The sequence below is a fragment of the Nyctereutes procyonoides genome, unplaced genomic scaffold, assembly GCF_905146905.1.
Source record: "Nyctereutes procyonoides isolate TBG_1078 unplaced genomic scaffold, NYPRO_anot_genome, whole genome shotgun sequence".
Classification (NCBI taxonomy): domain Eukaryota; kingdom Metazoa; phylum Chordata; class Mammalia; order Carnivora; family Canidae; genus Nyctereutes; species Nyctereutes procyonoides.
This window is the reverse complement of record NW_026575052.1, coordinates 16,740,891-16,768,568: the sequence shown is the minus strand read 5'-3', so window position 1 is coordinate 16,768,568 and position 27,678 is coordinate 16,740,891. Positions and strand designations below refer to the sequence as shown.

Genomic DNA, 27,678 nt, shown 5'->3' with positions numbered 1-27,678 from the left:
TATACTATAGGAAGGCAAGAGCAGACAAAGAGATGCCAGTTAAAAGACTCTTGAAAAAAAAAAAAAGACTCTTGAGTTTATCTAGGTGAGAAATATAGTGGCTGGGATTTACATAGTAGCAGTAGAGGTAATAAGAAGTGACCAGATTCTAATTTTGTTTTAAAGGTAGAGCCACAGCGGTTTAGCACCTGCCTTTGGCCCAGGGCTCGATCCTGGAGTCCCGGGATCGAGTCCCACGTCAGGCTCCTGGCATGGAGCCTGCTTCTCCCTCCTCCTGTGTCTCTGCCTTTCTCTCTCTCTCTCTATCATAAATAAAAAAATAAATCTTTAAAAAATAAAAATAAAAAAATAAAGGTAGAGCCAACACAATCAGTTAACCTTTGATTTTGCCTCAGATCATGATCTCAGGGTTGTGAGATGGAGCGTCAGTGAATGTGGAGTCTGCTTAAGATTCTCTCTTTTCCTCTCTCTCTGCCCTCTCCCCTCTCTCCCTCTCAATAAATAAATAAATAAATAAATAAATAAATAAAAGTAGAACCAATAAATTTGCCAAAGAATTAGCTTTGGAGTGAAAAAGAGAAATAAAAAATATCTCCCCTGTTTTTGACTTGAGCAACTGGGGAATGAGGTTATCATTTACAGCTTTGAGGATGTTTGCAGGAAGTTGAGTTTGATACATCAGGAGTTGGGGGACATGTTAAGTTTAATATGACTATTATACAACCAAATAGAGATAATGATCCTGGTATTGAGAGACGTATGGGTTAAAGAGAGTTGAGAGTCACCAGTGTACAGATGGCATTTAAAATCATGAGACTCGATGAGATCATCTGGGGAATGACTGCAGACACTGAAAAGGAGAGGGTCAAGGATTGAGCCTTGGGACATTCCAGCAACAAGAGTCCGTGAAAAAACGGTAGAGAATACTGAGAAGGAGATGCCAGTGAGTGAGGTAGGAGGAAAGTCAGAAGGGCATTGGTGCCCTGCCCTGGAAGCCAAGTGAAGAAAGTGTTTTAAAAAGGAAGGTGATCAGGGATCCCTGGGTGGCGCAGCGGTTTGGCGCCTGCCTTTGGCCCGGGGCGCGATCCTGGACACCCAGGATCGAATCCCACGTCGGGCTCCCGGTGCATGGGGCCTGCTTCTCCCTCTGCCTGTGTCTCTGCCTCTCTCTCTCTCTCTCTCTCTGTGACTATCATGAATGAAAAAAAATAAAAATAAAAAAAAATAAAAAAAGGAAGGTGATCAACTGTGTCAAGACGTTGTTGGTCCAAAGGATTGAAAATTGGTCATTGCTCTATCTTAATAAAAGTTATTTCAATGGACGGTGAGGAGGCAAAAACCTAACTGAAGTGAATTCAAGACAGAATGGAAGGAGATGGGAGTTGGAGAAAACGAGTATAGGCAAGTCTTAGAGGAGTTTTGCTGTAAAGATTAGGGAAACGGTGCTAGGTCAAGAGACGGTTGGTATTTATTTCCATGTTTTTAAGATGGGAGAATTAGCAAGTGTGACGACAGGAACAATCCTGTAAAGAGAGAAAAGGGAAGGGGGGGGTAACTAAAGCAGTACAAGAGGTGATCGGATTTGATGGGTAGCAGATCCAGAGTCTCTGTCTCTGTCTCCCGTTTCAAAAGTCAATCCAACGTCCAGCTCCAGCTCGCGAAGTTCTAGTTCGGGCGGCCAAAAGCTGAGGTAGTTGAAGGTGTGTCGGTCTCCACAGTACCCTCAGGGCCCCTCCAGAGGCCGCATCGAAGTCAACTTCGATGAATAGCTTTTCTCCATACACCTGCCGACCCTGGCCCAGGGCCCCGCTCTGCGCCAGGTGAATTAGCCCGAAGAGACCCCAAGCAGCGACTACGCGGCTTGTTTCATAAAGGGGGGTGGTCCTAGGCCTGCGCTCTAGGATCCACACTTTCGAGCGCCAGCCCGGCTCCCTCCCTCGCTCCCCATGGGCTCCCGCACTTCCGGGGTCCAAGCCCGCGGAAGTGGCCCACCCCAGCCACCGTAACCGAAGTCAGCTGATGATAAGTAGTTGTTGGAAGGACTGGGCCAACGCTTGGGGGTGGGTGGGCCCGAGAACCGAACTGAGTAGGGATTGGACCAAGAGCTCAGGGGCGGAGTTTAAGAGCGAACTCCAGACGGAAAGTGGACGGAGCTCAAGGAGGCGGGGCCTAGTGATGAAGCGGAGCGGTGATTGGGCCGAGGGCGGTGTCAGCGCGACGATTGGGCCGAGCGCTCCGGGGCGGTACTTGAGGGGGCGGTGCCGTGTCGGAAGTCAGAGGTCAGTAAATAGTGGTGATGTCATGCAGGCAAGATGGCGGAAGGGTGAGCCCGTCATCCAGCTCTCGGGCGTTGGGGCTTGAATTCTCCCCGGGTCGGGGTTCTGGGCCAGGGTCCCCGAGGGGAACAAGAGGCCAGTCCGGGAGTGGACGGAGCTGAAAAGGCGGGGTGGAGTCGCAGTGTGAGGGGGTGGGGAAGCGGTCTGCCAAGTCTCGGCCCGCGGACCACATCTGAGGGGGGAACTGAGACCCGATCATGCGCGGGCAGGAGTCGCACCGCAGGGCCGCCAGATATGTCTGTCTTCACAGGGAGGACGTGGGCTGGTGGCGGAGCTGGCTGCAGCAGAGCTACCAGGCAGTCAAGGAGAAGGTAAGCCCGGCGGCGCCCTTCCTCCGCCGGGGCCTCGCGCCGCCTCCTGCGAGCAGGTCCGAGCGGCCCCGCCCAGCCAGAGACGAGGCCCACCCAGGCCTTGCTGTTATCCCCTTTGGGTCTCAGGGAGGACTGACCCCGATTCAGACCGGCGTGACACTAGCCATGGTGAAATACAGAATGTTTTAAAGGCTGGAGCGACCTTTTTGTAGGAATCCATAGGAAGGGCAGTTTATTCCAGCTCAGGAAATTCACAGCTTCGTAGAAGAGAGAACCTTTGATCTAGGCCTTGAAGAAGAATTCTTCCAATAGAAACCTATTGCTAAAAAAAAAAAAAAAAAAGAAAGAAACCTATTGCTATAGTCATCCAAATACTAGAATGCCACAGCCAGCACCCTCTGACAGGCCCTGGGGGTACAGATGCTGTCCTGGGCCTCTCAAAGCTCACAGCCTAATGGGGAGGCAGCAGTCCCTGTGGGATGAGTGAGCCTTGGCTCTGCCAGTGGACAAGGCTGTCCTGTGTTTCTGTCCCACTCCATGCTAGTTTGTCAAAACCAGCCCAAGTGAATTGTGGAGAAAAAAAAAAGTTAATTACTGTTTACTTCAAGAAATTGGGGTGAGTCCTGCTTCAGGGCAGACTCCAGGAGGCTTCTGATCTTGGCTAAAATCCATCCTCTACTCTGGCAGCATTTTAATGCCTCCTTTAGCCTGCATACTCCTGAATAGCCTCTCAGCTACAGCCTAGCAAATCTGAGAGTCCCCTGAGTTGTTTAGGTTGTTGATGAGGACTAAGAGAATTTCACACTGAAGTTCATTTGAGAAGACCTCAAAGTACTGTTGAGCGATCTCCTGGGAGGAGAATCTGACATGTATTCAGCAAGCATTGGGCAAGGACCTCCTGTGTGTTTCCCTCAGGACTGGACTTACCATAACTCATGAAAAGTAGATAGTTGGTTAGCTTCCCATCTTCTTTCTTGAGGAGCTCCGTGTTTTTGAAGCAAGGGTGTGATGTTGTTTTTTGCCTTTGACAGTTCCCCATTAGAAAGAGGGAACTTAATTTCTCTCTCAGCTAGTTACTGTTATGTCAACTTGGACAAGTTCTTTAACCTCTCTAGGCCTCAGTTCCTTGCCTGCAAAATGAGAGTATTGATAATACCTGCCTGATAGTACTGTTGTGAGGATTAAGTGATAACGTGTGTAAAGCATCAGGAACAATACTTAGCACACTGTGTGTAGTACATTAACATTAGTTATTTTTATTAAGTGCTGAGGAGGGTGCTGGGGAAACCTCTTAAACACAACCAGTCCATTTTTACTTCAATTTTTTCCTTGGTCTTTCAGTGCTCTCCTGGCCTTGCTCCCTTGCCTTCCTCTCCTGGATCCATCTAGACCACTCAGTTCCCAGGACCTTCAGTTCTCTTGCACCCATTAGCATACATTGCCCTAGAGACTATACAGTTCTGACATGGTGCTCTAATCTACCTTCCTCTACTCCTTACCTTCTTCTATAGTGTATGTCTGTGTTTGCATTTACCCACAGACACTGATAGGGTCATATTGCTCTTTGGTCCAACGACAGATTTCCTAACTTTATTTAGGCCTGAGCACCCCCCAGCATCTTTTTCAGGCTCTGATTTGCTGTTCTTCCCCTTATCTTCAGGAGCTTTCCCCAAACCTAACTTCCCTCAGGTCCCCTATTCACCTACTTCCTCTTTCACCCCTAGGAGACAACCTCACCTCCTACTTTTTATATTTGAGGTCAACAGTATGGTCTTTCGGGCAGCCCCGGTGGCACAGCGGTTTAGCGCTGCTTGCAGCCCAGGGCGTGATCCTGGAGATCCTGGATCAAGTCCCACGTCAGGCTCCCTGCAAGGAGCCTGCTTCTCCCTCTGCCTGTGTCTCTGTCTCTCTCTCTCTCTCTGTCTTTATGAATAAATAAATAAATAAAAATCTTTAAAAACAAAACAAAACAGTATGGTCTTTCATAACCACCACCACCCCCCATTCCCTGCAGCCACCACATGTAAGCTTATCTGTAAACACACTCAGCTTCACCTACCACTTTGCCAAATCCAGTGGGTGGTTTTCAGCTCTTATCTTTCAGGGCCTCTCAGCTGCATTTGACACTAGTGATCACTCCCTCTTTCTTGAAACACTACTCCCTTGGCTTTGTGGTATGTTTCTCTCTCAATTCTCCACATCTCCAAGCTTTTCTTTCCTGTTTCATAACTTCCCTTTCCTGTCCCTTAAAGGTGTGATGTTTGAGGGATTTTGTCCTCAGCTCATTGCTTTATTCACTCTACAAACTCTTCCTGGGTGACCTCCTCCATTTTCATAATACCATGACTCCTAATCCTTTTCTCTGAGCTTTAGTGGTTGAGAATAGCTCATGCTGGACAGCTATCCCAGATACCCCACTGTCATCACACGTTCTGCACGACCAAAATCATTATCATCATCATCATTCTAAGCCTGCTCCACCTTCCCCATTTTCTCTCTTAGTTGGCAGCACTGTATCTATGAGGTCCCCTAGTTTAGCAGCCAGTGGCTCTTCCTTGATTCTTTCTTGCCCTCACTCAACACGCCGATTTAATCCCCAAATATACCTTTTTTTGCCTAATATTTCTTGAATTTGTCCCATCCTTTCATCCTGACCAGCTCTATCCTTATTCATATTCTTTTCTTTTCTGAATTATAGCAGCTATTATAGACTGGTTCTCCTAATCTTATCACTTTTTGGACCTATCCATGACATTCAGTGCCAGTCACTAGAGTGACCTATCCAAAATGCCGATCTTGTCATGTCCTACCTCCTTCAAACTCTTGGTGGCTTCCTATCACTCACAGGGCTGACCCAGGCCCACCATAGTTGCCCTTGCAGCCTCTCCAGCTTTATTCCAAACTACTTCTGCTCTACCTTGAATGTTCATTAGGACTGAAGTGCTCAAAGGCCTCAGTAAACCCTGTGCCCTGCCATGCCCTGGCTTCTTTTGCTGACTACTCATTCTTTTAGGTGCTCAGTCACCAAGTCTTTCCAACTGCCTGATAATACATTGGTCACAACTCTGCTCTTGCACATTGGCCCTGTTATTTGAGCATTTTGCCTGGTGGGCGATGACCTTCTTGAGGGCAGGCACCATGCCTGTTCATATTGATATTGGTCCCCTCAAAGCCCACAGTCTAGTGAGGGAGACAGCCATTCATCAAATCATATGGTAATGGTTATATAATTGAAATAGCCCTGGTACATGTAAATTTAACAAGCAAGCATTCTCTGAGCACTTACTCTGTACCAGGTTCTATGTCACATACTGGGAAAGGATCAGTGAGGAAAATCACAGGCTCTATGTTCACAGAACTCCGTTTAACCAGGAAGTTAGATACTGTATGGGTAATCATAAGCCTACAGCATGATAAATGTTAGAGAACATACAGGTGCCCTGGGAAGCAGGGAGCCAACCTAATCTGAGATGGCATCAGGGAAGCTTTTCTAGGGAAGTGACATTTAAGCATAGATCTTAAGGAATAACCAGAGTTAACCAGGTGAGGGGGTCTGTTTGTTGTGTTTGTTTGTTCACTTATGTGTTTTGAAGAGTTAGAATTGTGTGTTCAGACACCCTGAGGTAGGGAAGATGCTAGAGCATTTGAGAAACTTGCAGAGGGCAGCCCCGGTGGCGCAGCAGTTTGGCGCCGCCTACAGCCTGGGGTGTGATCCTGGGGTTCCAGGATTGAGTCCCACATCGGGCTCCCTGCATGGAGCCTGCTTCTCCCTCTGCCTGTGTCTCTGCCTCTTTCTCTCTGTGTCTATGAATAAATAAATAAAATCTTAAAAAAAAAAAAAAAGAAACTTGCAGAAAGCCAGCTAGAGCTCAGTAGGGACACAGTGGTAGAGTCTGCCAGAGGTGAGATTATGTGGGCTTTGTAAGTGAAGGTAAAGATTTTATATTTGCTCATAGGATACTGTGTAAGCACTGAAGAATGTAAAGCAGAGCCAACCTGGTCGGCTCTGACTTCCAAAGCTCCTAGCAGTGTCACAAGGAAAATGTAGTAGAGGTATCTGATGCAACCTGCAAGAAATCCACTTAAAAGAGCAGGTTGGCCTACACCAAGGTGATGGCAGAGTGGATGGAGAGAATTCATAGCTGACCCCTCCATCCCAATTAAGTAGTACTAAGTCTGAAATGGAGACATGATTCCCTGCTCCCAGAGAAGCTTCTGGCTGATAGACAAAACTGCCCCATTCAGAGACTTCCCAGGCTGATGAAAAACAGGCAGTCACTTCCCCAAAGGAAAAAAACACCAGAACCCTCAAAAATGCTAAAACAAAACAAAACCCCCATACACACAAAAACAAAACTGCAGCTGATTATCCATCTATAAAATGAGAGGGCTTTCCAGGGAGAACACAAAGGTAATCTGGGAAGGTACCCTAGAGTGGGTAAGGGTGAATCAAAGCAGGGAAGACTTAAGACCAGAGCTGAAGGCCTGCTGTCTCATGCCGTCTGAGCATTTGGGTGGGAAGCAGGTCATTCTAACAGAAGCAAAAATCCATTCTGCTCTACGGATGAATAGAATCCTGGAATGGTAGAACCAAGAAGGCCTTGGAGAAAATCCAATCCATTATTTCTCTCAACACGCCCTTTGTTGAATGTAAAAATCACACATCTTTTTACTGGTATTAAATTGTCAAGAATCCCTCGTAAGTGCTTTCTAGACTATTGCTGTTACTAATGGAACATGTTAGTAAACTTTTCCAATAAGTTTTACATATTGCCTCATATTTCAACTGAATCTTCCTATAACAAAAAAAAAAGTAAAGGTAGAAACACTTTCCTTTGATAAAAAAAAAATCACATCTTTTCTTCATGTTATGTGAAATTCGAAACAAATGTCATGACTTAAGGCATATCAGAGCGATGTGTATCAGACTCTGTTTTGTTTTTAATCTACATTGCCCCTTCCCCAGCCTGCTCTTGAACCACTGACTTAGGCCACCTCCCTCATTTTATAGGAGAAAATCAAGACTAGATGAGAATTACATGTGGCCACAGAGCTTTTAAATGCCTGGGCTAAGACTTGTCCCCATTCTCAGAGCAGCAGGAAGTCCCTCTATACTCTGCTTTTCAGTTATCCCAGGTAATGGACTTGGGACAAGCAGGCATTGTTTCTGTACCTAGGCTTCCCGTATCACTTGAGTTTTCCATGTGTCTCTCTGGGACAGAAGCAGCCCAGGGCACAGGAACAAAAGGTGGTGGAGCCAGCTGGCCTGTCATCCCTCTCTTGTCTTCCCATAGTCCTCTGAAGCCTTGGAGTTCATGAAGCGAGACCTGACAGAGTTTACCCAGGTGGTGCAGCATGACACGGCTTGTACCATTGCAGCCACAGCCAGCGTGGTCAAGGAGAAGCTCGCTGTGAGTACTGCCCCCACTCTCTGAGTGGCTGTCCTTCACAGCTGGACCTGCCCTGGGACCCTGGTGGGGACGCCCCAGACTTTCTACTATTAAGTGATTCTTTTCCCCATAGGCTTCCACTTTGAATTATGTCTGTCAAGCAAACAAGTGACATAGAATAAGTATTAATAGACCTTCCCATTTCTGTATTATTTTAGCACGTTTTCCTGTTAACAAAGTCGTTCATTGTAGACAATTTAGAAAATACATGTAATTAGAAGAAAAAGACCTGGAGACACCCATAATTCCATCTCCCAAAGACAACAACTGTTAAAACTTGGGGATATAAAAAAAATTTGGGGATATATTTGTTTTTTATATCCACTTTCTTTGTCAAAACTGGAATCAACCAAATATCATGTTTTGTAACCTACTTTCTGACTTAATCATTGCAAACCTTGCTCTCCAGCATCATAAATGGCCTGTTATTTTGTTTTCTGGGTTCACACAGTTCCAAGTTTCCTACTGCATTTTTTTCTAGTACTATAAACAGAGCCACAGTGAACATTGTGATTGCTAATCTTTATCCTTCACATTTTCTTTATAATAAAATACTGGAAGGGATCATAGGATGAGTACAGTTTTAGGCCTTTTAATATTTATTGCAAAAGTACCCTCCAGAAAGGTTGTGCCAACTTATATTCTTACTGGCCCTATTTTTATTAAAGATGTGTAGCAAAATCTTGTGAGATAGGAGTTAGATTCTAAAGTCAGTGTGAAAAGTGAAAATTGTGTAAAGATTGTGTAAAATTGTGTAAAATTTTGTGTAAAATTGTGTTGGATATTTCTGCAAATCTCAAGCTTCTGATGAAATACAATACACAGGTTTTACATGAGCAGTTTCTCCTTTAGTATTGGGACAATTGCACTTTCTTCATTTGATCACCAGCTTAACCAGTCACCTTGTGATTAGAGACCATGATATGAAAAACATGTTTTGGAGTTCTTTTAGCCAACCTTATTTGGTTGACTCTTATAAAATATTGTCTGCCTGCTAATCAGAGCTACTGATGAGCATGAATGACAAGTAGTAATCCTGCTAAATTGCTAGAGTTCTGCCAGTAGCAGAGATGCCACTCATTTCTTCCATTTATTTATTCCTTTTTTTCATTGAGCAGATATGATTGTATACCTGTGCTAGCATGTGGCAGGCACTCTGATATATCCCAGGTGTAAAATGCTTGGGTAGCTTCATCAGGATTAAATATTATGGTTTCCTCAAGGTTTTTAGAGCCTGGCCCTATCAGCATCTCATCCTATGTTTGCTTTGAGGCCATTTGGACCAGTGTGGCTCAAGCTTGGTGTTCCTCTTGCCCCTTCTAGATGATCCATACATTGGCCCTCAGCTGGTCCCAGGTTTGCCTCTAGGAAGGAGTATCTATTCTCATGCTGTCCGTATTTCCTCAACCTTTCATACGAAATGTTCTACTTCCTGAACAATGATGATGATGAACTTGTACTATTACAATACTGCTCTTTAGTAAATGTTTGTTATATGCCAGGCATTGTACATGCCTTATCTCTTTTATTTTTCACAGCAGCCCTCTGAAGGAAGTCTGTTTATCCGCATTTTACAGATCATGAACCAAATTCAGAGAGGTTTAGGTCTCCAAAACTAGTACCTTTCCTACCACTCTGCCCATAGGTCCTCTTCCCCACTGAGTGTGTATGGCATGCATCCTCTCCTACCAGTTTTTGATCAGCCTGACTGGCATTGAAATTTTAATGAAACAGCCAGTCGAGGAGTTCTACTCTGACTTACACAGGCTTACTGGGGCTGTGTTCCATACCCCCATCTGGTGTATGGAGACCTAGGCTGCCTCTGTCTCTCTCCAGCCCCAGAGATGGGGTAAAAGGCTGCAAGCACTTCCCTGCCCACCCCTCACTTTTTGCCGCCAATGCCTCACCACTCAACACCCCATACCCCCATACCCTAGATTGCAGCCTATTCCTGAGCCACTTGTTTCCTCTGCCCACTTCTTTCTGCAGACTGAAGGTTCCTCGGGGGCAACAGAGAAAATGAAGAAGGGGTTGTCTGACTTCCTAGGGGTCATCTCCGACACCTTTGCTCCCTCACCAGACAAAACCATAGACTGCGATGTCATCACCCTGATGGGCACACCCTCTGGTACAGCCGAGCCTTATGATGGCACCAAGGTATTCATCAGCAGCCTCCCCTGCAGGTGCCTACCAACACTGGCTTCTAGCTTCCCGTGTGCACCCACAAAAGTAATATGTGTTCAGGCCAGAAAGTAAATAAACATATATGACTAAATTGGAGAATTCTTTAAGCAAGGAGATAATGATTCCTAAATCCATAATCCCATCCCTCGAAGACAACCACCAATTTCCTGTTGGTGTCTAACCTCTCATTTCTTTTTGCTTATAAACATTGGTAAAGATAGTTAGGATTTTTTCTTTTTAACCAAAAAAGGCACTTTATACATGCACTTTTATAACCTGCTATAAAAAATATATAAAAAATATTAGCATCTTTCTTAGTCACCATCATTTTAATGTCTTTAAGTCCTTGCAAGTGAAGATAACAATTATTCAGTCATTTCCCTAATGTTGCATACTTGGATTCTTTTCAGCTTTCAGACATAGTAAGGAATGCTGTACAGGCATGATATTCCCAACATTGTGGCTAAGGCTGATTTCTACTGGGAATAAATGTATGGGGGGGAGGATGTCTTCAGAGTACCTAGATCACAACAGTGGTAGGATAGTTCTTCTACATTTTATCTTCTCAGCATTACTTGTTATGGTTCATAGAGTGTTTTCTCCTAAATTCACAGTGTGATGTCAAGCAGTTTGGCCTTTGAAGCATTTTGCCACATTGAATTTCCATTCCAAACATAATGATTTTTCAGGCATTATCTTTTTTTTTTTTAATTTTTATTTATGATAGTCACAGAGAGAGAGAGAGAGAGGCAGAGACACAGGCAGAGGGAGAAGCAGGCTCCATGCACCGGGAGCCCGATGTGGGATTCGATCCCGGGTCTCCAGGATCGCGCCCTGGGCCAAAGGCAGGCCAACGCGCCACCCAGGGATCCCTAAGTGTATTAGGGATTAGGTATTAATACTAGTGCTGAAAGATAATGCCTGGGGATCCCTGGGTGGCGCAGCGGTTTGGCGCCTGCCTTTGGCCCAGGGCGCGATCCTGGAGACCCGGGATCGAATCCCACATCGGGCTCCCGGTGCATGGAGCCTGCTTCTCCCTCTGCCTGTGTCTCTGCCTCTCTCTCTCTCTCTCTGTGACTATCATAAATAAATAAAAATAAAAATAAAATACCACACTTAGTGAACATTTGAGTGGAAGTGTGAAGCTTCTTAAATTGTAGGATTTAAAATTATAATAGCAGTGAATCACAAAGCTACTTGCTGAAGTTCTGGTGCAGATAGCCAGCCTTTGCTTCACATAATGCTGAGGAAGGAAGGTGAGATTTTCTGTTTTGGAGTTCCTTAACGGGAACACAGCAGATAATTCATTTGGCAGACTGGCTGTGAAATTAAGAAATTCTTTTTTTTTTTTAAGATTTTATTTATTTATTCATGAGAAACACAGAGAGAGAGGCAGAGACATAGGCAGAAGGGAAAAGCAGGCTCCCCAGAGGGAGCCCAATCTGGGACTCGATCCCGGACCCCAGGATCACACCCTGAGCCAAAGGCAGACACTCAACCACTGAGCCACCCAGGCATCCCAAGAAATTATTTTTTTTTGTTTATTTGGGGTCTTTTTCTTTTTTAAAATTTAAATTCAGTTAATTAACATATAATGTATTATTGGTTTCATGGGTAAGAGGTCAGTGACTCATCAGTCTTACATAACACCCAATCCTCATTCCATCACATGTCCGCCTTAATGTCCATCACCCAGTTACCCCATCCCCCACCCCCCAAAATTAAGAAATTCTTGATGAATGATTTTAACTTGGGGGAGCTACTTTACTTCAAAATTTGCCTATAAATTTGGACTTTATTAATATATTTGAACTAATGTTTTTCAAATTCCAAATATATATATTTCAAATTTCAAATATAATTCAAAAGCATTTTTACATACAATCTTGTAGTCTGCTTACACTATTTTCTTAGTTCCCAAGGTAGAATACTAGGGAAAGACCATTTTTCTGGAAGCCCCAGTTTTGCACTCCTAGCCTGGTACTCCCCTCTCTCTAGCCACAGGGTGAGCTGATAAGTGCCCTGTGGGTCTGGCAGCCAGCAGAGGAGAAGCTGGGTTGAGGTTGCCTTCCAGTGGGAATAAATGTATGGATAAAGGACGTCTTCAAAGCATCTGAATCAACAACAGTGGTAGGGTATGTGGCAGAGGGGAGGTGTTTTCTCTATGCACTCTAGAATTTCTGTTCTTTGTTTCTTACAGGCTCGCCTCTATAGCCTACAGTCAGACCCGGCAACCTACTGCAATGAACCAGATGGTGAGGGGGTAGTGGTGAGGGGGCAGGCTTGCAGGGAAGGGAGATGAAGAGGGTCTGGGCTGAGCACCCTGTTGTCTCTGATAGCGTTGGCCCTCCCCCCGCCCCCGGTGGAGGGAGCGGAGTGAGGCTAGAGTGTACCTTATGTTTGGTGGGATGAATTGACCCTTTTTCCTCCCTCAACCTGGACTGTGTTCATCCCAGTCTGCAGAGACTTCATGCCACTCCCTCATTCTCCACTCAGGCCCCTTCCCAGCCCTGCTGCCCCACCTGCCTTCTCTCTGGCATTTGTTGGCCAAACCCCTGCCATGCAGCAAGCCAGGCTGGGAACTAGAGCTCAGAAATTAATCAAACTCTCACCCCGGTCCAAACCTCCAGGAGCCTCCTGTTAGGGAGAGAGAAGCAGGAAACTATGAAATAAAGCAATGACAGGAAGGATCTGGTGCTGCTTCCACAGAAAGGCAGCATGCAGCTCAACCTGGCGAACCTAGGATATGACACTTAGGTTGAGGTTTTATGAATGGAATAGAAGTAAACTACTGGCTGACTCAGTCAGTGGACCATGCAACTCTTGATCTCGGGGTTGTGAGTTCAAGCCACACACTGGGCACAGAGCCTACTTAAAAAAGAAAAAAGAAGTAAACATTTTACTTTTAGCAGTGGGGGGAAGGGTGTTCAAGCGTGGCAGCAGAACATTTGAAGTTTTGATACTGAGGAAAGCTGCAGAGGTGCATATGAAGGAAGGAGGCCATGAGAACTGCCAAGGGTGAGGGGACGGATTGGAAGGGCTTTGAGTGCCAAACTAAGAGGTTTGTATTTTGTTCTAAATGCCACAAGGTAGTGGTTCTTAACCTTTTTTTTTTTTTTTTTTTTTTTAGTTACAAAGCCCTTTAAAAACCTGTTGAAAATGACAAGCTCTCTGCAAAATTTTAGAACGCAGTGGGGGAATTCTTTGACCCTCTGAAGCCCATCCTTAGATCCTAGCTTAAAAAGCCCTCCCGCACCTGAGTGGCTCAGTTGAGCATCCTACTCTTGGTTTTGGCTCAGGGTTATGAGATCAGGGCCCTGAGATCAAGCCCGCTCTCTGGGCACTCAAAGAAGAGTCTGCTTGTCCCTCTGCCTCTCCCAGCCAGCTCACTTGCTCTCACTCTCCCTCTTTCCCTCTAAAATAAATAAATAAAATCCTTTTTTTTTTTTTTTGAGATTTTATTTATCTGTCAGAAAGAGCATGAGAGCATGAGCGAGGGAGCAGCAGGCAGAGGGAGAGGCGGATGGAGAAAGAGGCAGGCAGAAAAAGAGGCAGGCTCCACGCTGAGCAAGGAGCCCAATGCAAGACTCAGTCCCAGGACTCCAGGATCATAATCTGAGCTGTAGGCAGACAACCAACTGAGCTACTCAGGTGTTCCAAATTAAATCTTTAAAAACAAACAAAAAACCCTCCCTAGAGGAGTACCTGGCTTTCTTAGTCAGTGGAGCATGCAATTCTTGATCTCAGGTTCGTGAGTTCCAGCCCCACATTGCGCATAGAGTTTACTTAATAAGAAAAAATATGTACTAAATTAAAAATAAATCAAAAGCCCACACACACACACACACACACACACACACACACAAAAAGCCCAAACTAGAGAATTACTGAAGGGTTTTGAAGCCTGAGGTGATTAGATTTTGCATCTTGTAAAAGACATCAAGCATGGTTGTAAAGGGTAAAATAGAGAAAGACAGAAGATGGGCTGAGTGGGTAGGAGGCTTGATAGAAATCCTCACTCAGAGGTAAAAGCCAGAAACGAGGCAGTGACAGGTGGAATGAAGAGGAAGGTGTGCATATAGAAGACACTGAGAAAGTGGAATCCAGAGTGATCAAATAAAGGAGGAGTTCAGGAGGGCACCCAGGGTTCTGGTGGATAAGTAGGCAGGAGAGCTTGGGAGGGAAGAAAATGAGCATACATTGGGTTTGCTGTACTTGAGCAGGTGGAAGTGTCCAGGGGACACCTGGACCTCTGAATCTGGAGCCCAGAAGGATAGCTGGGGCTGCAAAGACAGACTGAGTTGTCAGGAGAGGAAGAGGTTGAAATTTGTGGTTTAGTGGAGCTTATCTTAGGAGAAAACAGATAATGAGACAAGGTAAGGAAAAAGGAGCCCACTGAAGACTGATGGAACAACTGGAAAGGTGGGAGGAAAATCACAAAAGCCTGGGAAGCCAGGAGAGAAAAAGGCATTCACAGGAAAACAGTGGCTCCCAAGATCAGAAGCTGGGTTGGTCACATGAGGGAGGGCAAAGAAGTAGCCTTTAGACTGGCAACATGGGGCCCCTGGGGACCTGAGAATAATAGTTTCAAGTAGAGGAGGGGGTTCGGTAGCCAGGTGGATTGGGCTAAAGGAGGAGCAGGCGTGTGAGAACATGTAGACTGCAGCTCATTCTAGAGAGCTGCACTTAAGTGCCATGCCATGATATCAGTGGGGCTGCGTACTCCAACACCCTTGCTGACGCCCCCATCTTTGGCCAAACAGCTTTTTTTTTTTTTTTAATTTTTATTTATTTATGATAGTCACACAGAGAGAGAGAGAGAGAGGCAGAGACACAGGCAGAGGGAGAAGCAGGCTCCATGCACCGGGAGCCCGACGTGGGATTCGATCCCGGGTCTCCAGGATCGCGCCCTGGGCCAAAGGCAGGCGCCAAACCGCTGCGCCACCCAGGGATCCCTGGCCAAACAGCTTTGAAAAAAAACTTAAACTTTCCTCACTGTCCATGTCCAGGCTTAAGTGTATTTTCTGTAGGCCCAGTGTTCTTTCTCCAGACTCAGGAAAATGACATCAGTGTCTATCCCTCTGCAGGACCCCCGGAACTGTTTGATGCCTGGCTTTCCCAGTTCTGCTTGGAAGAGAAGAAGGGGGAGATCTCAGAGCTTCTTGTAGGCAGCCCCTCCATCCGGGCCCTCTACACCAAGATGGTGAGGGCCCAGCTGGCTGTGGGGAAACCCAGCTTCAGTTTGAGGTGTTGGGAGGTTGGGAGGGACATTTTATTTAGAGTCACTGCAGAATCACCTGGCCCACAGAGCAGTCAGAGATGCTCTAGAGCCAGACCAGCCAGGTTCTGAGCCAAGAAGCCACATGGGCAAAGCTGATTTGTCAGACTTCTGGCAGTCATGTGAAAAATGGAAGGGCTAGCAAAGCCTGATGAAAATTCTTTTCTTCCTCCTTGGTCAAGTTGGGCCAGGAAGATGGGTCTAGGGATGGAGGGTGTAAATGCTCTGAGGAAAACTGCTTAGCCACTAAACCACGTCTGAAATCCAGAGCAGCTGGGAGTAGGCTGATAAGGCTGGGGACACAGACCTTATACAACTTCTCCCAAAGTCTCATCTCCACTGTCCTCTCTCTCCAGGTCCCAGCAGCTGTTTCCCATGCAGAATTTTGGCATCGATATTTCTATAAAGTCCATCAACTAGAGCAGGTATGCTGGCCTGGCCTGGGGAGGTGCTTCACTCGGCCCTTGGGGAAGCACACTGGATTTTGTTGGGGGAAGAAAGGGCACAGGGTACCAAGAACTCTGGGGTCAGGGCCAGGGTCCTGGAAGAGCATGCCCTGACTTCGTTGGTTATGTTTTCCCCCACACTCAGGAGCAGGCCCGGAGGGATGCCCTGAAGCAACGGGCAGAACAGAGCATCTCTGAAGAGCCTGGCTGGGAGGAGGAAGAAGGTAAGAGATATTGAGAGGTGATGAGCAAGTAACGGGTCCTGTCCTGCCTGTGGGGACTGTCTGGCTGTTATGTAAGCACTGGAGAGACCTGGCACCTAGGGAAATATAGGGCATATGTATACAGCATTTGTACGTGCTGAGGATAGGCTCAACTAACAAGGAAATGTTTGCCTGGGCTGGTGGAATTCCTGGTTTAGGTACAGAAATCACATGTCAGGGCAGCAGGATTGTCCTGCCAGCCCATGGACTAGCCACTTCAGAGCCACCTGGGATGCTTATTGAAATTCAGATTCCCTTCCCCCCATTCTAAATAAGACTCTGTGAGGATGTGGCCAAACTTGTTTTTTGCTTCATGCCCAGCACTGAGCCCAGCACGGAGCTTGAACTCATGACCCTGAGATAAAGACCTGAGCTGAGATTGAGAGTGGGACGCTTAACCAGCTATGCCACCCAGGCACCCCCAAACTTGTATTTCTTTTTTTTTAACAATTTGGTCTTTTTTAAAAGATTTTATTATTCATGAGAGAGAGAGAGAGAGGCAGAGATATAGGCAGAGGGAGAAGCAGACTCCCTTTTGGGAGCCTGATGCGGGACTCGATCCCAGGACCCTGGAATCACGACCTGAGCCAAAGGCAGACACTCAACCACTGAGCCACCCAGGCATCCCTCCCACTTGTATTTTTAACAAGCTCCCCTGGTAAAGTCCATGCCTAGCTAAGTTTGGGAACTGTTGGCTTAAGGAAGTAGCTGAGCATCCTCTATGTGGTAGCTCAGCTTAGGATGGTATGTTAGAGCCACCTGCATGCTGTTAACACATTTATTAAGTGTTTGTTTGGTTTTTGTTTTGTTTTGTTTTGTTTTTATGATAGTCACACACAGAGAGAGAGAGGCAGAGACATAGGCAGAGGGAGAAGCAGGCTCCATGCACCAGGAGTCCGATGTGGGATTCGATCCCGGGTCTCCAGGATCGCGCCCTGGGCCAAAGGCCGGTGCTAAACCGCTGCGCCACCCAGGGATCCCAAGTGTTTTCTTTATTTAGAAAAGTTTTTTTTCTTTTCTTTTTCTTTCTTTATTTCTTTTCTTTCTTTTCTTTTCTTTTCTTTCTTTCTTCCTGCCTTCCTGCCTGATTGATTGATTGATTGATTTTAGAAAAGTTAAGTGTCTTGTCCAAGATCATACACTGAGAATATAGCAGAACCTGTCCTGAACTGAGAACTGATTCATTGTCGAGTCTTAACTTTCTAATCTATAATGCCATCTTGGGCTGTGTTGCCAGAAGCTGTGTGTCCACCAGACATATGCTAGGCCTCGAGGCTAAGAGAGACTTTGACCAACAGGGAGTATCTGCAGATGAACCATGATGGGGAGAGGGTGAGGAATCCAGCCCCCTTTAGTCTTGATTAGAAGCTTTGGGAGGAATCTTCAGAGCTCCAAGGTTGTCTTGGGGCTGACCAGGGCACATAGCCCTCTTCCCTTTTCTCTCTCAACAGAGGAGCTTGTGAGCATTTCATCTACATCTCCAAAAGAGGCAAAGGTTTCTGTGGCCAAAACTTCCACATCCCCTGAAGGAGGACCTGGCCCCCTGAGCCCCTGTGAAGAGAATCCAGTGACTCCAGCTGAGCCTCCTAGAGAGGTGACTCCATCAGAGAGCAGTGAGAGCATCTCCCTTGTAACACAGGTTGCCAAACCTGCCACTGCAGCTGAGGCACCAGTGCTGCCCAAGGACCTGTCTCAAAAGCTTCTAGAGGCATCTTTGGAGGAACAGGGCCTGGCTGTGGATGTGGGTGAGACTGGACCTCCACCCCCAGCTCAGTTCAAGCCCCATACCCCTGCTGGCCGTCCCACTGGCCCAGAGCCCAGGCCTCCAGCCAGAGTAGAGACTCTGAGGGAGGAGGTACTCACAGACTTACGGGTGTTTGAGCTGAACTCGGATAGTGGGAAGTCTACACCCTCTAACAATGGAAAGAAAGGTAAGTCAAGGCCAAAGCCCAGAGAGTGGGGGGGAGGGGCAGGCAAGAGTGCCCTTACCCTTTGTGAGGATTCCAGGAGCAGTTGTCCTTCATTTATGATACTGATGATGATGACAGCTGCTACCTACTAAGGATTACCATATATCATCCATTTAATATATACCTGTTTTCTGAAATAAGGGTGCATCTTACAATTGTTGGGGTTTCAGGTTCAACAAAATAAGGTTTGTGCCAGGTTAGTGTGATTTATTGCATTTAATTTCTCATTACATCTCACAGCCCGGTGAGTTCAATATTACTGTCCTCTCTTACAGATGAAGGAAGTGAAGCTCAGAAATGTTAAGTAACTTGCTCAAATTCACATGGCCAGGAAGTGGCAGGCCCAAATTCAGACCTGGGTCTCTCGAACTCAGAACCCATGCCCTAGCTACCACACTATGCCAGTTTCCATCCATTTGGACAATTCAGCCTTATCCTGGGTTGGAAATCCCCATGACATTGATTGAAGTCAGGGTCTTCTACCCTGGATGACCTCAGGAAAGTCATTTAGCTTCCCTAATACTGCATTATTATGAGTATGAAATATATATAAACAAAACTTACATTAGTTGAAAAAGAATAAAATGAACTTGTGACCCAGCTTAAATAATAAAACTTTAGTTTCTTATCTGTGTAATGGAATTTCAGACTGGAGCCTGTTTATCCAAAGGGAACCTCTCTAATTCCTGGAATTAAAGGACAGTGATAGCTCTGGTGTTGACTTTTTTCCCACATCCAGAATACCTCTTCAGAGACAGCTGATTGTCAGCAAGGCTTCTTCTCTCTCTCTCTCTCTCTCTCTCTGCTGACACATGGTACCAGTCAGCCACAAAACTTGCCCAGCAGGTGAGCCCAGGCCTGCTGGTGCAGTGAGAGACTGGTTTGCTACCCTAGAAGGGAAACTGGCCCTACCCCACCCATATCCTGCACCCTGATAGAAACGGTGGGGTTTCCAGTTTCCAACACAATGTTCCCCTTCTGGCTCTGATTCAGTGAAGTCATCCATTGAGCTCCTACCTCTCTTTATGAGACACTGAGGAGGGAGGGGCAAGAGCTGCAGTCTTTATGATGAAGCATGAAGCAGTATGGGACAGACTTGGTGCTGGAGGAGTTCAGAGAAAGAAGGAACCTCCGGGCATCTGCAGTTGTTTCACCGAGGAGACAGGCGTTGTAGAGGAGAGGTGGAGAGTTTGGGGCAGCTGCGGGGGAGTGGTAGTCTCGGCTGAGGGGCCCACACAATCCAGATAGCAGAGGCCACTGAGCACATTGAAGGGGCAGTGACAAAAGCACACTTTGCTTTCATCAGGAGAGGGAGGAACAAGAAGGGTGGATGGGTTAGCTCAGAAGTAGAGCTTAAGGACTTAACCTTATGCCGAACTTGGAAGGTTGGGCTTAGTGTCATAAAGCAGCGTGGCACGCTGCTCACATTATATGCCTGATCTATACTAAGACCTTTACATGTAGAGGCTGAGGGCTCAGGCACTGGGGTTCAGACAGTTCTGGGTTCAAATCCCAACCTTGCTCCTAAGCCGTATGACTTCAGAAAAGTTACTGATCCTCTCTAAGCCCCATTTATTCCTCTATAAATCGAGGGTAATTGTTTCACAATAGGGAAAATTTCAGGGAAGAAATCAGAGTAGAGCCATTCTTTGGGGAAATGATAATAAGGAGCCATCTCTGAGCACTTTCTATATGTCTGTATAGCTCTGTGCTAAGCACTGGATATGTATGCCACTCAGTCTTCACAGAAGCCTAAGAGGTCTGGGTAATTTTCCCCATTTCTTTACTGGAAAGAGAGATCAATCACTTACCTACTAATTATTTGGGAAAGTGGAAAAAGAGGTGATGGACTCAAAAGGCGGTGGAGGTTGCTGGCCAGGTGGTACTAAGGGCCCATTCGAGGTAGCAGTCATGAATTTTAAAAAGATACCAGTCAGCACTGTATGCAGGTGCAGGCACAGAATAGATGGGGAGTTGGATTGAACCAGGGTTCAAGTTTAGCCCGGGGAAATTGGTGGAAGAAAAGAGCAGTGTCCACAAGTATAGGCAAGAAGTGATCAGAATAGTGGCTCTTGGAATCAGCTGGGGAAGGGAGGGATAGACAGTGAAACAATTGGTTGGTTAGAGAACTGTAGGCTCCATGGGGAATTGGGCTATAGGAGAGCAGGATTAGAAAAATGAGTGGTGGGTTGAAATGGGACGAAATGAGATTATGGGGAAACTAGCAGGAGCTCTTCATCACCCTGCTCTACTGCCTCTGACCTACTTAGGGGTTTGCAGAAGACTCACCAGAGATAGTTGTAGTCACTTAGTCAGGGGAAGCCTGGGGTATTGAACTGGGGGAGCACAGTGGGAACAGTAGATGCTAGAGTAGAGAGAGTGAACCTTAAAGAATGAAGGCTTGGAGACAGTGACTCCTTTTCATTCTTATGTCCATATCCTTAGATAACATAAGAGAATTTGGTCCCTGCTAGCAGCAGAGTCTCTTGGGGTAACCTAGCCATAGGATCTCCCAAGGTTCCAGGGCAGTCATTGTCATTGCAGAGCAGCTTCCCACCTGCATTTTGCCCCAAGATATGTTTAAGAGACTGGACCAGCAGGGCAGGGGAAGAGAGATGGGGACAGGTCTGTGGCCTGCAGACTAGAAGGAGCCCTGGGCTCAAGGCCCTCCTTCACCAATGACTGACGTAGGAGTGGTTTTTGCCTCCATTTCTTCTCTGGGGAAGCAGAGTTCCAATTGAACGGAACAAAATGAGCTAAGTGACAGCACTGTGAGGTTAGTAATCACCTGAAAACTCCCCTTTCTTAAAAAAAACAAAACAAAACAGTAAAACTCCATCATGAAAGCTTAAATTGTTTTGGCACAGATCAGTTCTCTGCCATGTGCATAATGGAGGTCTTAGTACTCTTATCGTGTGACAGGAAAGGATGGTGGGAGGAGGCACACGGCATAGAAAGCCTCAATTCTTATCTCTGCCACTTGAGGCCTTCATTTCATCATCTGTAAATTGGGACTATTAATACCCACCTCAGAGGGTGGATGTGAAGCACTCCAAAACTGAAAGCTGATCCTGTTTTCCACCCCTGGAAGGGCTGCCCTAGCATTTAAAGCCTGAAAAAGAGTTTCAAATCCCTGGAGGGCAGCCTAAGGTTAGGGAAAGCCGTCATGGCCACGGCCACAGCTCTGGGATGAGGAATCAGCCAGGATTCCGGCACCTAACCCAGAGGAGCCCTGCACTGACAGATAATCAGGCACCACCAAGTGTCCCAAAGGCATAGGAGACTTAGGTGTGGAGTCTGAAGAACTGGGTCTTGGTTGCCAGTCTGCCCTGGAGGCCTTGGGACCACATGCAACATTACTTACCTCTGAGTCAGTGCCTTTAACAGCCCCTTTTGTTAAATTCCCACTATGTGTACATGTTACATGCACCGCACATTGATACCTCTAACCTTAACACTGTTGTATCTCAGAACTGCAGGCCCAGGCCTACAAGGAATCACCCAAGTTCCTATTTATAAGGCAGAATTCTGGGCCACCACCTAGACCTGCAGAATCAGAATGAGGGGGGTGGGTGGGGAGGCAGGCATCTGCATTATCTCCTCCTGTGGTTCTCTGCAAAGAGGGTGGTTTTATCCTTATTTTATAAATAGACTGAAGCCCAAAATAACTTACCCAAGACTGCACAATAGATAAAAAGTAGGGATTCCACCCAGGTCTGCGTGACTCCAGAGATTTTGATCTTAAGAGGATGCTTGTGGCTGGCCAGGTGGTTAGGAAGGAGAACAGTACAAGACCCCTTATAACAAAGGTAGGGGCAGGGCTTGGGGGGGGTTGTCAGAGCCTGGGTGCCTGCTGAGTAGCAAGCTGAAGAAGCAGCAAGGGATATGTTTACAGGTCATGCCAGGGGGAGATCAGGGACCTACTTTTTCTTTTTTTTTTTTTTTGAGAAAGAGAGAGAGTGCAGTAGCGCAGGTGGGAGGAAGGCAGAGGGAGAAGCAGACTCCCCACTGAGTAGGGAGCCTGCTGCGGGGCTCAATCCCAGGACCCCTGGAATGTGACTCAAGCTGAAGGCAGACGCTTAACCAACTGAGCCACCCAGGCGCCCCAGGGACCTACTCTTTTTAAAGGTGCTTTTAATAGATAAGAAAAAAATACAAAGTAGTATGTGTTCATTTTAGGGGGGAAAAACCTTTCAGATTTAGACGCATCTAAATATGTTCATTTTAGGAGGAGAAAAAAAAAACAGGAAAATTACTCCCTGACCTCATTACCTAGAGGTAACTTTTGTTAGTATTTTTGTGGGTATGTTACACATCTTTTCTCTATGTGTATAAGGATCTGTGAGCATATTTTTTAATGGAATCACATTGCTGATACTTTTTTTTTAAGATTTTTTTTAATGGCATCACATTGCTAATACACTTTTTTCTGCATATACTTTTTAAAAAAAACTATATAGTTTTCTTAGTAATAGCTTTCACATGTACATTTTTTTAATGCTGCCTATACCAAATATGAATGTTTAGAGCAGTGATTGCTAAACTTAGCAGGCATTAGAATCACCTAGAGCAGGGATTAGTAGACTTTTTCTATATAGGGCCAGATCACAAATACTTTAGTCTGTTGGAACTACTCAGCTCTGCTGTCGTTGCAGGAAAGCAGCATGGGCAATATGTAAACAAATGGCAATGGCTGTGCTCCAAAATGTAATTTCCCAAAACAGGCAGTAAGCTGGATTTGGTCCACACACCATAGTTTGCCAACCCTAGTTTAGAAAAAGGGCCCATGAATATTTTATTGAGCCCAGACTCTATATTCGAAGTAGTTGGCAGACATAAGAAAGGAAAACAAAGATCCCTGCCCTCAGGGAGCTCACATTCCAGTTCTTCTATGAGTAGACAATAAGCACACTAAGTCTTATGATGTGACATATTTAAAAATCGATAAATAGAATGGAAAAAAAGAACAAGGAGAGCAGAGTGAGGGGAGTGGGTTGTAGTTTATTTTTTTTTAATATTTTATTTATTTATTAATGAGAGACACGGGGGGTAGGGGGCGCAGAGACACAGGCAGAGGGAGAAGCAGGCTCCATGCAGGGAGCCCAACGCGGGACTCGATCCTGAATCTCCAGGATCAGGCCCTGGGCCGAAGGCAGCGCCAAACCTCTGAGCCACCTGGGCTGCCCTGGGTTGTAGTTTAAAGTAGAACAGTCAAGGTAGGCCACAGTTAGATGGGAGGATTTGAGCAAGGCTGTGAAGAAGGCAAGGAAGTTGGCCCGTGGGTGTCCGAGGAGAGAGTTCTAGGTACAAGGAACAGCCCATGCAAAGGCCCTAAAAGCAGAAATGTGTCTGGTGTGTTTCACGAGGAGCAAAGTCAGTGAAGGTAGAATGGAGTAAGTGAAGAGGAAGAGAGGTTCATTGTTTATGTCTTCTGGAAGATTTCTGTGGCTCTGGGGAGCCTCTGGGCCAAAGTGCATCTCCACTAAAGTAGCTTCCTTTTTCTTACTTAACAATTCTAGACTATTTTGCCATGTGTATAAGTGTTCTGCAGTCTAACGTTTAAAAGGCACATAATGTTTTATCATGTGACTACACCATTTATTTATTTTTGTAATTCCTTATCAGTGAACTCTCAAGTTGGGTTTTTAAATTATCATTACTATAACAGCACTACAATGAACCTCTTATTGGCTAAGTCTTTGACTGAATCCAGAATTTTCCCTTAGAATAGATTCCTAAAAGTGGATTCACTAAGCCAGAGTGAGAATAGAATGTAAGACCTTTGATTTATATTTGCCAGCCCCTTTTAAAGAGTGCTATCACTCCCAGCTACTGTTCATACATACCCCTTCCTGCCTTTCACACTGTGGATCATGATTCCAGGCTCAAGCACAGATATCAGCGAGGACTGGGAAAAGGACTTTGACTTGGACATGACTGAAGAAGAAGTACAGATAGCACTCTCCAAAGTGGATGCCTCTGGGGAGGTAAGTGGGCCTAGCCGGCCTCAGGGAAGCAAGCCCAATGACCCCAGTATCTGAGGATTCTCCCCATCAGGCCCAACTGTCCCTTCAGAGTGGATCCCTACTCCTTTCTGAGATGGCAGCTTCAGGAAGGGTGCTGGGACCTCCCACTCAGGCCCTGAACAGTTCCGATCAGCAGGCTCTGCTTCCCCTCAGTTCCAGGTTGGATGGTGGGAGAGTTTCTGACATTAGCTCTGCATGAAAGTCACATGAGGAGCTACTAAAAAATGTAGACTCCAAACCCCACCCCACTTCTTCTGACTCATGGTCCCCAGGGATGGGACCTGAACAGATTTCTGGCCTTGGGGCAAAAGACTGTGTGATCTAGGGCAAGTCACTTAACCTGAGCCTGTTTCCTCATCATTGAACTGGTCCTAGAAGCTTGTAAGCTGTGATAGATAATGCACGTAGACATGTTAGGCATTGTGCCTAGGATATGAGAGGACTCAGTGAACATTACTAAAGCCCCCACAAAACCCAGTCCAGCTAAAAGCTCAGAGGCCTTACTATTCTTACTCTTCATTACCTGCTAGAATCAGGAATGGGTCATTTTGAATGAAAGGCAGGGAAAAAAGCTCTCACAGATAAGAAGTGACAGGACTGAGGGTCCAGCCCAAACATTTGATTCAAGTCATTGTTTCTTCCAGTGTCACACAAGAACCACATGATCCTTCCATCATATAGCTCATGAATCTGCTATATGAGTTGAACAGATTAGAGAGACAGGCAGGGCCTCATTTTTCATGCTGGAAAACTGAAGCCTGGGGAGAGAGTCTTTGGCTCCTGTGACCTCACTATATCCAGGCTGAGAAGGCCCATGATCACCTATCATGTCACAAGGGCTTGATGCCTTCTGTATCTTCATAGCCCTCTGTAAAACCAGATGACCATATACTTCAGCAGAGTCATTCTATAAGGGATCAGCTGAGAGCAGGCCACTAGAAAGTTCCCTGGGGAGACTTCAGCTGGGGGAGTAGGGTGCTGGAGCCCCTAATGAAGACTCTGTGAGCACCTGCAGTACAGTGCCACCTTACGTCTCATCACAGTGCCACTCTCAAGTTCTCCTTAAGGGACTGACAAGCTTGGTTCCTAGAGACAGGGTGTCCCCTTCTAGCATCCATTATTGGTCAGTGGAAGCCTTTTCTTTAGTTCTGGAATGATCAGAGCAGCAGACCTGCCCCTTAGGCAGAGGGCAGCTCTGCTCCCCACTCACACTCCTTAAGACAGTGGTTCACTCTCACAGAGGGCAGGAGGGTATGGCTCAAGGCAGGACTTGGGCATGGGGTGGGGGTGGGCTGTTGTTTAGGGGAGGGCTATCCAGAAATGGAGGCAGCTAGGGGAGGTGGGGTCTGGGCTTGACTCAGAGGAGTAAATATGTGTTTGTGCTCTCCATTATCCCCTCCTGTCTGCAGCTGGAAGATGTAGAGTGGGAGGACTGGGAATGAGGGGAGCCAGAGCGTACAGCTCCCCCACCCACAGAACCTCCCACCCCTTCGCTCGTCTCAGCCCAGCCCTGGAAGACACTGACTGAGAATGTTTCCCCAATGGCCTCTGTCAACCAGAGTTCTGGGCACAGATTCTGGGTGGCTCCTTGCTGGTCCTTTGGGCCTCTGCTCATATCTGGGAAGGGGCTCACTAAATCCAAACCAGAAACTCTGACTTGTGCCAACTATAGGATGATTCAAGGGGGAGGAAACCTACCCCCGACACCAGAAGAGCCTACATTTCTCTGCTGAACACCCACTGTTCTTGGGGACTCTTGCTGGGAAATCCCAAGGGATAACTCTAGCCCTTCTACCTGTGTAGACAGATGCTAAGCACCAGTCTCTTGGAGGAAGCTGAGACAACACTCTGTCCCATCCATAAGCAGGCAAGGAAGGTCATCCCACCTGTCCTTGACTAGACAGGGATGGCTAGCACATTTTGGTTCCTAGCCCAGTGAGTAAGAGGCATTCGTCTCTGGGAAACTTGCCTCTCTTTGGGGATCTCCCCCTCCCAGGCATTTTCCATTCCCAGAAAGGTTCCTTGTGGTTCCGAATCTAGAGACCAAACCCTGAGTCCCCACCTCCTTCCTTTTGTTCAGCCCAGGCTGGTATGTCCCCAATGCCTCTCCCAGGGCTTCTTCATGTCAAATGCACCCAAGTCCTTAGCCCAGCTGTGCCACCTGCAAGAGTCTGCTCTTGCATTTCTTCCCCTCCCCAAGAAGGGAGGGGGTCACTTCAGGCCCTTCTGTGCATTGCCTGGCGGGATACCTTGTCCAACCAGCTACCCACCTCGACCTCCCCGTAGCTTAGGACACAAGCCAGCTACCAGCGGTACAGAGCAGTGATCAAAGCCGAGTACTTACACCTCTGGTAAGCCCAACTTCTCCACCTCAACCCTTCTGCTTCTTGAAGGGATATGCTGGGGGTGAACCTCTTGAGACTCTCATCAGGCTTCTGCAAAAGCTCTTCCTCCTGAAGACAGACCCAGTCTTTGTGGCTCTCACCCTCCACTCTGGTAAAGCTGTTCCTCTCTTGGGGGAATGAGGGGCTGCAGGAATTCCTGGAGACCCTGGTGCTTCATGATGCTGCTCTGGTGATTCTTGTACATAATCTGGTGTATTCACCAATGATTTAAAGGGGTTGTGGTCAGATATGCCAAGAGAGTGGTGGTCACTTCCACTTCAAACCTTCAGTGAGGGGGTGGGATGTAAAGAATGTTGAATCTTTTTTTTTTTTTTTTGACGGGATGGGGTTTTTCTCTTTGTAATTACTTCTTTAGTTTAATTAACCTTTTGGTTGTTTGTGCAATATTATATATTTTAAATTATAATGCATCTCCCCAGAGTATTTTGTAGCCAGGAAAAGAAAAAAGGAAAAAAAAAAAAAAAGATTCTAACAGCTGTTAGTTTTGTAATTAAAAAAGAAAGAAAAAAGAACTTTGTCCTGAACCTTTTCCAGACTTGCCGTTAACAGCATTAAAGAGATTCAAAGAAGCTGGAAGGGTGTCTGGGGGTCTCTTCGTGTCCCCAGCAGTAGCTGCGCTGGAGGCAGGGCCGGGCAAACACAGAATTCAGGGTGGCTTCTGCGTGGAGCCTAAGGAAGGGGCAGGGATGGCAGGAGGAGTGGTCTGAGTCACCAAGAAGTCCCTCATCCTTACCTCAGACACAGCTTAGACCCTGGGGTAAGGCAGGGAACGGCCCCCAGCAGGCCTCCCACCAAGACAAGGAGTTGAGAAGCCATCTCTGCATTCCCAGTGCTTCTGCTTTTATTTGGAAAGGAAGTTACAACAGCAGTGATTCCACTGCTCTCGGTCACTTTTCTCTTCTCCTCCCCCACCCTGTGTACGATTCTGGGGTCTATTTTTAATTAACTTGAGTGAAACACCTGTGTGAAAATCACTTGTTAGCTCTAATAAAAGGGAAGTCTGAATGAG

General features: G+C 46.4%; 1 protein-coding gene across 2 annotated transcripts; it reads left to right on the top strand.

Moving 5' to 3' along the window:
* The first annotated feature begins 2,290 nt into the window (after window positions 1-2,290).
* BSDC1 (BSD domain containing 1) lies at window positions 2,291-27,678 on the top strand. 2 transcript variants are annotated; one of them, XM_055331784.1, is made up of 11 exons: window positions 2,291-2,323; window positions 2,587-2,647; window positions 7,942-8,058; window positions 10,087-10,254; window positions 12,482-12,536; window positions 15,369-15,484; window positions 15,916-15,984; window positions 16,151-16,229; window positions 17,720-18,199; window positions 24,122-24,225; window positions 26,658-27,678. In XM_055331784.1, exons 1-11 carry the CDS (start codon window positions 2,313-2,315, stop codon window positions 26,787-26,789), a joined length of 1,392 nt encoding a protein of 463 aa, XP_055187759.1. In that variant the 5' UTR covers window positions 2,291-2,312; the 3' UTR covers window positions 26,790-27,678. The 2 variants fall into 2 exon arrangements, with proteins under 2 accessions (XP_055187759.1, XP_055187760.1); XM_055331785.1 differs by having other exon boundaries at window positions 25,674-26,800.